This window comes from Pteropus vampyrus, unplaced genomic scaffold (assembly GCF_000151845.1).
Source record: "Pteropus vampyrus isolate Shadow unplaced genomic scaffold, Pvam_2.0 Scaffold552, whole genome shotgun sequence".
NCBI lineage: Eukaryota > Metazoa > Chordata > Mammalia > Chiroptera > Pteropodidae > Pteropus > Pteropus vampyrus.
This window is the reverse complement of record NW_011889333.1, coordinates 442772-452643: the sequence shown is the minus strand read 5'-3', so window position 1 is coordinate 452643 and position 9872 is coordinate 442772. Positions and strand designations below refer to the sequence as shown.

The window sequence follows — 9872 nt, the reverse complement described above, 5'->3', positions numbered from 1 at the left end:
CCACCGACTTTCTCTGATTTAAAGTATATGGACAACTATAGAAGCAATTTGGGATACACCAAATTCTAACCATTGTCTCAGAAATGGCAGATGGTTTGCTATTTTCTTCTTGAGTGACTATGGAAGATATTGCAAAACAACCCTGTTATTTTGCAACACAGGTATTCAGGCAGCTACTACTGGTCGATCAGATTAGCATGCCAGAGAAAGCTTCTTGCCGTCCTTGGTGTGTTCCTCGGCAGGGCGCTCTCAGCATCACAGGCAGGATAACTTGTTGTTGTGCAAGGCTGTTTAGCTTACTGCAGCTTGTTCAGCATCAGTGTGTGAGCCTCCCTCTCCTCTACCACCACGCACACATTTCCAAATACCCTCTCTAAGAACTGCTATGTTTTACCCCCAAAAAACTGTTGGCTACCTTGAAAGAAGCAGTGGTCTGATTCTTTCAGACCACTGGGAGAAGTAAAATGAGGAAGTGACGTGGGGCGTAATCATCATATACGAATCTAAATTTCTGAATTAATTATTGAAATAAAACTGTGAGACAAGAAACAAAGGGATTTTTTTATGAATAATAATGAGAAATTTTTTTAAGTGTTAAAAATATTGTAAAAAAAAAAACAGAGTGGCAAAACTCAAAAGAAACTTTTGGAAAGGAAATGAAGATGAATAAGAGGAAGCTGAAGAAAGAAAATACTTATAGAAAAGAATAGAAATCGACAAAAAGGGCAAAATGCCAAGGCTAGGTTACTAAAAGCAGCACCTTTGCTGGAATCCTGGTGCCTGGCTGAAGGTGAAGTCTACATCTACGACACCTGCCTACGCAAAAAACACAGTAACTGAGAAGAAAGAGAGCATACAGGGAGTAAAATCAATATTATTTTCTGATTAAAGAAATAAAGATTAAAATAGATGTTACAGTGAACACATACCTTTTCTTCTAAGTCCTTTATCTGTCTTTTTTGGATATCTGTTTTATCTTCTAAGTCACGAATTCTCTGAAGAAAAAAAGGAAAGCATTAGTGGTTATTAAGTTGAACAAAAAGATTGTTCACCAACTTAAAACAGAAAACTTTCTATAAAAACATTAACATTAGTACTAGCAGTTGGAAACAGCACATGTACGTTTTTCCATACCTATTGTTGCATTTTCAGAATTACCTGTCCTTGTAGTGGAAAATCATTGTCATTGATTATATTAAAAAAATACATTTGCTACCCCTCTCTACTGGGTCTGTCCCTGCAGACTCCCTCCCTGTGAGAGAGGTATAATCCCCACCCCATTGTCCTTGGGCTTGCCCATGGGAACTGTTTAGGCCAGTGGGATGTGACCTGTGGGAATGCCACATCCTAGGAGAGGCAGGGGTATGAACCAGAACTAGTGAGCAAGAAACAAACTTTGTTGTAAACCAGTTGGACTGAGATTTTTGGTTGCTTATTACCACAGCAAAGAATGGCTAAAGCTGGCTCACACATATGTAAACAATTCCACTATTTTTTTGCTAACCTTTCTTTTCAACCTTATTTTAATTTTGTGTCAGGGTAGAATTTCCTAAAAACAACAACAACAACAAAAAAAAAAACACACAAAAAAAAACACGATTGGCGAGTTCTCATAAAACAGATTAGAGTTCCACAAAAATTCTAAGGATAGAACTGGTAAATTAGGAAAAAACTAAACCAAACAAAAATAGCACAAGTAATTCTGAAGACAAAAACGTTCCAGGACTATTTTTTAATTTATTTATCAACTATACAATAAAAATCCAGTAACTTAAATAGCACAGATTTGAAATCAACATTATATAGACAATTATTTGCAAGTGAAACCTATCTGGCAGAGTAAAGGCCTTTTATGTTCTCAGCACATGGTTACACAGTGCAGGCTTGTTATTTAATGTCTTTTTTGTGAATAATTAGAAAATGGAGAATTGGAGTCTGAGAAGAAAACACTGAAAGCCAAATAGGGTGATAATATAGAAAGAGAGGTTTTTATAATGCAATGTGCGGAGGAAAAAGGAAAGCTAGAACAAAGAATACTTCTAATTGGAAATCGTATTTCCCTTTTTCTAAAACAGTGGTTCTCAACCAGGGATAATTGTGCCCCCCCCCGACAAGTGGACATCTGGCAATGTCTGGACATTTTTAAAAGGTAGCTATTTATTTATTTTAAAGCATACAATTTTGTGGTTTTAGTATTTTCACAAATTTGTCCAACTCTCATCACTATCTAGTTGTCTGGACATTTTTTATTCACATGTGATTGCTGGTCACAATGGGAGAGTTTGTGTGTAACTAGCACTCATCAGTGGGCAGAGGCCAGGGATGCTGCTAAATACCCCACAATACATAGGACAGCCTACCACCATAAAGAATCATGGCCCCCAAATGTCAATAGTGCAGAGACTGAGAATCTTGCTTTAAAGGGAAGGCGCTGAGGTTTGTGCAGGAGGGGACGGTGTGTTTTGGTCAGAGAGATCATCGTGACTGACCTTGAAATTATATAACGATGAATGCTGGAGAAGGGAATGGGACGAGAATGTTGATGGTGTGTGTATGTGTGTGTGCTGTGTGCTTGTGCACATTTCCATAGTGCTGCTCATGCTCCAAAACTACACCTTAAAAAAATAAAATTGCTAGATATTTCCACATTGAGTGTGCAAGTAATTTCTTAGTATATCTACTAGATGAGGAGACAAGAATTTTATCAATAAAATTGTGGCCATGTGAAATTACTGCAGTATCTATTCACCTATCAAGTCTGTGCTTGTTGGGCAACTTCTTACATATTCAGTACTGTGCTAGATGTAATGAAGAATACGAATAATGGATCGACTAGTTACTGATCTCAAATAACTGTCAGATCCAGGTGGGGAGACAAAATTTAAAACACAGGGAAAAACAAATTAAATAGAAGAGGTAATCAATGGCAAAACCATGCATAACTTTTTCACCATCTCCAATAGCTCGTACAATGTTTAGCACAAAGAAGTTGTCTATACATATATATAAAATGAGTTAGTTAAGCTACAATGCATGATGTATACTTTATTTCTTTTTCCTTCCCATCTACTTGGCATCCAATCCAACAGGAAATGCTGTCAAGTCCAAAAGAGATCTTCTTTCTACCTGCTTTTTTATCTCTACTGCCACCGAGTGTACCAAGTCACTCCCTCATCAGAACTGGTGTGATAGCTTACTGCCAGCTCCTCCTGCTTCTAGTCTTGTCCATTCTATGTCCATCTACAGAAGCCAGAGTGAACTCTTAAAATGTGAAATGCTCACGGTTAGTCCATGAGTTTCAAGTTGGTGAGGAAGGGGAAAAAAGGTTAGCTGAGTTGCACTCAGAATAAAACCCAAGCTCCTTGAAGGTCCACCATGATCCAGACCTGTCTTTTCTCTCCAATTTCACTTCATATTAACCTCCCGCTGGCCCCGTGTGCTCCTGCCCTACTGGCTTTCTCTCTGTTCCCTGAATATTCCACACATTCCCACAAGAGAGACTTAGTCTCTGCTATCCCTATCTTCTGGGACACTTTGCCAAAGTCTTTGTGTGGCTGGTTCCTTGGGTTTTAGACATCTTTAGAAAGGCCTGCTCTAACCAGCCAGTCTAAAGTGGCCAATCCTATGCCCACTCTTGTATATTTTCTTCACAGTGCTTATTGCTCCTCTCTGAAGTAGCCTAGGTCACTGTGCATCCGTGCTGTCACTTTGTCCCTCTTCATCTGTAGGAAAGATGAGGGCAGTGACCTTATGTCTTTGTCCGTTATTATATTCCCAGCACCTGCCACAAGCAAGCCTTCAAAAGATGGTTTTGAATGAGTGGATGATAGGGTACGGAATGTAGATTTTTTTCAGTAGTATGAGTTCTATTATTTTCATCAGAGAGAGCATCGTGAATGAAGTGGATCATAAACTGGGACTGGAAAAATGAGAACAGTTGGGTAAGTGCAGCAGACATTGAAGGGCATTTTAGAGTGAGTCTTCATGCCAACAAAGGCTTGGAAGTGGAAAGTCATGGCCCACGTGGTACCAGAAAGAGTTCTGCCTGAGTAAGAGGAAGATATGCTCTGGAGAGTCTCTCAAATCAGGCTATTCTGGGGAGGGAGAGTCCACTAATGAAGGACCTGGAGAGACCTGCGTGGGACAACACTCAACTGGAAATTGGGATCATGGAAGCTTTTGAAAAAGAATGCACCATGAAGAAAGATGAGAAAGATCTGCAGTGATGTGCGTTATGAACTGGAGAGGCAAGTGGGAAATCCCCACAACTAGGTCTTCACGGCATATGCATATGATGTCTTTATGTCGTTTGTCAAGAGATGTGGTAATTGTTTTTCTTTATGTTGATCTCCTTTGTCTCCATCTGTAGACGTTAAGCTTTATAAAGGCGGGGTCCATGGTGAATCCTTTATGTCTAACATGGTATCTACATCTCAAATCTGCATTTAAACATCTGACTAAATAGATGCACAGATGGTGGTGTCAGGTTCCCTCTGAGGACATCTGGCAGTACCTGGAAGCTACTGCAGTAACGAAACATCTTGCATATGCCTGGGAACTCAAGTGTGGAAAAAATGGACCAGCTTCAAAAACATTTCAGGGGAAACAGCAGTTGGATGTAGTGCTACATTAACTATTGTTAACGGATGAAGAAGGCTCCAGAGTTTCCAGCCTGAGCGCTTTGGGATATGGTGATTCTACTGACCAAGACAGGCAGATCAGGGGAGAAGGGAAAAGTAAGGAGATTTAGGTAGGTTTCATATAAGTTCACTCTGAAACATTTGAACAGAATGCCTTATAAATGGTTAGTGACATACTCCAGAATTTAGACTAGATTACATACTTATCCATGACAAATCCTAGCCAATGCCTTTTGGAATAATTCTCTCAGATCAAAGCTACTGATTAAAAAGGAAGAGGAGGAGTAAGAAATTACTAGAAAAAGAATACTCTAATGAACATTTGTTTGGAGGACAGAAAATGTCAACAGAACTCTCTGAGGCTTAGAAATATTATGTTCCTATCAGCTCAGACTGGATAACTTAAAACAAATAAAACCATCTCTTTTGGAGTTAAATAGCTTAGCTAATAAAGAGAGACCCAAAAGAGGTGACAAGGTTTTAGTAATAAATAAATTCAGATAACTATTTGTCCACCTTAAAAATTTAAAACACTTCTGTGGTTCCATGGTACTACTTGTAATTTTTGAAATTAAATGCCATTACAGCAGAAGAAATTTATGCAGAGGACACTTTCATTCACTGACAGAAGGATGCCTGCAGTAATGCAATGATGCCATAGAGTCTATTATTAAAGGCCTTAAAAACTCTTTCCAGGGTCAAAACCCAAACCTTTATGATGGAATCTGAAGGAGCGTTGAAACGAACATGCATGTGTTTATCATCTGGGACACATGGCTTCAGAGCTTCCTGTTAACTTGGGTAGTCCATTAGCCTATAAAGACCTGTACAGCTAGCTACCAGCTACATCCGAGTTCCCCATAAACTGTTATTGCTGTCATGAAATAATCGCTGTTCCCTTCTGGTTCACCTTGGTCTCTGATGACCACGTGGTTCTTACTTCTTGTACAGTCCATCTGGATTTGTACCAGTTGCTTATTACAGCTTCTGGGTACTGAATACTATAGTTTGGTACTTTTGATTCTGGAATTCTTATCGAATCTACTTGTTGACCTAGTCCTTGCCTATCAAGCTATGACATCAACTAAGAGATGGATTAAAAAATTAATATTGGGTGTCTACTTTGGGCCTTGCTGGTCCAGATGAATCCTATAAATCATACATGACTCAAGCTGCAGAAGACAGTATAGTGCAGTGGGTATGTGCACTGGCCTTGGAGTCAGGCAGAACTGGGTTGTAATCCTAGTTCTCTTGCTTACTTTCTGCGTCATCTTGGGCAAATCACTTAAGCACTCTTATCTTCAGTATCGTTATCTCCTAAATTGGGATAATAAGTATACTTACCTTAGTGGGCTATTGTGAAGATTCAATAAAATGATGTAAGTAAAACCCTTAGTTTTATTCTTGACATAGAGCAAATGCCAGGAAGTAAGTGGCAGCTTCTAAGCTTTGATGTTGCTGTGTGTTCTGGGAATAAAGAGAAAGGCCCTTGTTTCTTTCACCCTATCCAGATTATTTGATCAGGCTAGGTTATGGACTAGGATGAGGGACAGGAGGAAAGCATTATTTTTGTCCTAGAGAAAGTCTTGCTTCCTTGCATAACGAAGATAATCAGGCTCCATGAGATTCAAAAGGTATTTCATGACGAAGTAGTTGCAAAAATAGCAATATGCAATGCTTCTGAAATGCCAATTTTCTTAAGATTGAATCATTACAAAACTGTCATCCTGTATCTGAGTGTAGGTGGAAAACAACAGTTATTTATTTTACCCTCCGGAAATAGCTTCTAGCTCCTGGGCTTCTCCATACCCCTACCTAATACCAGGTACTTAGTACTAAGTCCCATTTGCTGAGTACCAACCCTACACAGATGTCACTTGATCCTCACCTGATGGGCTTGCTGTAAGAGCTCCATTCTCTCCTGAAGAATCTGACAGTCATACTCTCTGCTCTTCCTCAGCATCTGCCGCCGTAACTTTTCTACTGCTGTCCTCAGCTCCTCTTGCTGTTTTTCACTTAATAATTCACCAAACTTGATAACAGTTTCTTGCTGCAGAGCATTGTACAAAGTAGCTTCTAGTTCCTGGATTCTCTGGCAAATAAAATTAGAAAAGTCTAACTTTGGAACTTAGCATTTATGTGTGGTGTGTGAATGTACATCGATGTATGTATATGGGAAGAGATGTATTATTTTAGTCTTACAGGATCATAGCAATAAAATAAATCTCACAGCTTATCCTCCCTAACTACCCTTTTGATAATCCCCTTTATAAGATTCTGTAAGAGTCATCTAGCCAAAACATTAAGTTCTCGGATGATGGAAATTTGTTCTTATTCTTGGGATCCTGCCCATATCGCAACTTTCATTTTTAGAAAGTTCTTACTTTGTTATAACTGTACATCTTTCTATTCTCAAATGTAGCTGAAAATAAGTTTGTTTTCTCTTCCATTTGATAGCCCTTCAGATATTTAAGGACATCTATCATGGTGGCTATACTTTGAGAAAGAAGTATTAAAAAGTGATCTAAGAATAAAATATTTGAAATTGGATATGTTTCATATACAAAATGCCACCTCTCTTCCACATGACACGCCTCTGTATGTGAAGATGGTTTTCCAAGTTTCATATTTTTTCTTAAAATAAAAATTGGGAAGTATGATCTAAAAATGGCCTAGAATCTCTGGAATTGTTCTTCTTCTTCTTCTTTTTTAAATACTCTGTGATTTACATTTCTCTAGCCATAAAATACTTCCGTTAGTCTTCCCTTTTTTAGATAAAGAGCCTGCTCTTCCTTATATCCCAGATTGTTTATTTGTTAAACATGCTTCCGATACAGCTGTCAAAACCTAAGCTTTTATTCCCTGTGACTTTGACAGAGGTAAATGGACATGCCCCGGTGAGGGATGCTGCCCTGGCTCTTGTGAACTATGAAGATCTCATCTCTTCAAAGTTCAATATAATGGTCTAAATGAGCACTCAGTTATGGGATGCAAATACACAGTTTAATCTCGTACAGGTGGAGCAGCAAGGATAAAAGGGTAGGAAGGGAGGTGAAGAATCGCTTCCTTCTTTATTCTCTAGTGACCCACTCATTCTCTCCTTTTCCCCTCAGGTAATGCTCGGAATCTCTTATTCATTTTGGAGAGGAAATACTATTTCATCGTTGTTACAAACATAAACTAAGTGCTTCACTTTTTTCCCAAAAGTGACTCAGGCTGCTTTCAGTAAAGCATTATAAAAACCTCTACTAGAGACTCCTTGAAATGTTGCTCTTTTAAGTTTGCTCCTTTTCTCTTGAGTCATTATCGTAAATTAATGGGGGGGAGGGATGTTACATATGGAGGGAAGAAATGCAAGCTGTAGTCCAATATTAGGAATTACTTATTCTGATTTTGGTAAAGGAGAATGGATCAAATGTGCTCCTCACTCATAATCTTCTGTGGGATAGAAAAAGGCCCATTTACTGATACAGCCCTTACATGTTATGATAGTTATGCCTATGATGCTTGGAGTCAGATATAAGTACACCACTTACCAATTTGGGTGGTTTATTCACTCTCTAAGCCTTCATGTCCTCATATGTAACATAGGAATAAAATATTACCTACACCTCATAGGGTTGTTGTGAGAAATAATTGAATTAAAAAATATATAACCAACATTAAATACTTTATTATTCTACCACTAGATTAGTTTCCCAAACAATTGGATTTAGTACGATTTCTCTTTAACTTAAACTGCTAACCTGTCTTTCAATAAAATATTATATAACAACATACACTGAATTAAAAAAAAATGAAGTATAATGAAGTATTTATTAAGTATTATAAGAATATAACAGCAAAGAGCTAGGAATATATTTGTTCTAAAATTAGAATGGGAAACCATTGAATAAATGAATTGCGTCTTGTAGCCTATTCAAGTACGAGGCATGACAAGTTGAACAGAATGCTTTCCTCCATAGCACATAATTGTAAACACTCTGGGTGTCCTGACTGCTTGTTGTACCCACCATATATGCTTGGTCGAGAGCTTGTTTTCTGTAGTCCAGTTCTTCCTCCAGATAGCCTTTAATTTTGCAGAACTGTTCCTATAAAAAGGGCCATGTTGATAGAGTTAGCTTAGTTAACTAGAAAGTGATATATAAATTGTGCTGATTAATGTTTTCTCTAATTCCGGTCACAAGACACATTGCTAGTATTTGTAGTGTCATCGATTTTGTCTATTAGGGAAATAGGCCAACTTTCATCAGAGAATGTGAAAATCAATGAAAAGAAGCATAAAAGATACAATGAACAATCCACATGGAATGCTTTAAAGGATTTTTATGGCAATCCAAGAATATGTGATTAAGGATAGATTTGACAAGATAAATGTTAACTGATAATTATGTCTGTGCAAATATATTGTAATAGCATATTTTTGTAAGAATGTCATGAAATGTAATACAGCAGAGTAGTATAATAAACTTATCCAAAGTTATTTGTGTATGATTAGCAAACACAAAGACAGATAACAATTTAGAGAGTGATGGCGATTCTACCCACAACCACAATGCCACTTAATGAGTGATTGCTCTTGCTGCAAAGCCAGTGTGAGTTGGGAGGCTTAAATCTGATGTTCCCTTGCTCATCCTCAACTTCTGTGTGCCTTAGGATTGTGAGAATCTTGCATTAGGATTTAAAAATATGACTTTGTGTACAACATAGCCTCAAGTATAGTCAATTATTTTTTTGTGTGCCTATTTGTCTTTAGTGCATATTGCCTACATGGAGCAATTTTGCTGATGACCTTCCTATTCCCTCTGAGCTCCAGTGCCTAGAACAGTGCCAGTTACATGTTGAATGCATAATTAATATTTGTGTATTTAAAGAGTTTTCAAGGATATTTTGAATATAAACAGTTCTTGTTACATGCTTTGACTTAGGAGCCTAACCTCTTGGTAAAATATAAGCAAATGATGTGTAAAGTTGTCACATGCTATATAAATGCAAGTTGTTCTTATTATAGGATTCCCGAACTTGATAGGAATCACTACCTGTTTATTAATAATAATGACATTAAAGACAGCAGTTATAAAATTCTATTACATATTGCTGTAAGTTAATAATGACCAATTACCAGGCTTGGGAATTTAAAAAAGATTAATTATGGTAAAATCCAGAAACTTAAAGTTTACCATCTTAAACATAAAATTTACCATTTTAACCATTTTAAAGTTCAGTAGTGTT

General features: G+C 37.6%; 1 protein-coding gene across 3 annotated transcripts in view; it reads right to left on the bottom strand.

Annotated features, from left to right (window-relative positions):
- The window catches only part of JAKMIP2 (janus kinase and microtubule interacting protein 2), a 152582-nt gene that overhangs the window by 18853 nt on the left and 123857 nt on the right, over positions 1 to 9872 (bottom strand). For all 3 annotated transcript variants that reach the window (XM_011383904.2, XM_011383902.1, XM_011383901.2), the window contains 3 exons: positions 8654 to 8731; positions 6529 to 6732; positions 930 to 995 (listed from right to left, as the gene is read on the bottom strand). In XM_011383904.2, the coding sequence (XP_011382206.1) occupies positions 930 to 995; positions 6529 to 6732; positions 8654 to 8731 (348 nt within the window). The remainder of the gene's footprint in view (positions 1 to 929; positions 996 to 6528; positions 6733 to 8653; positions 8732 to 9872) is intronic.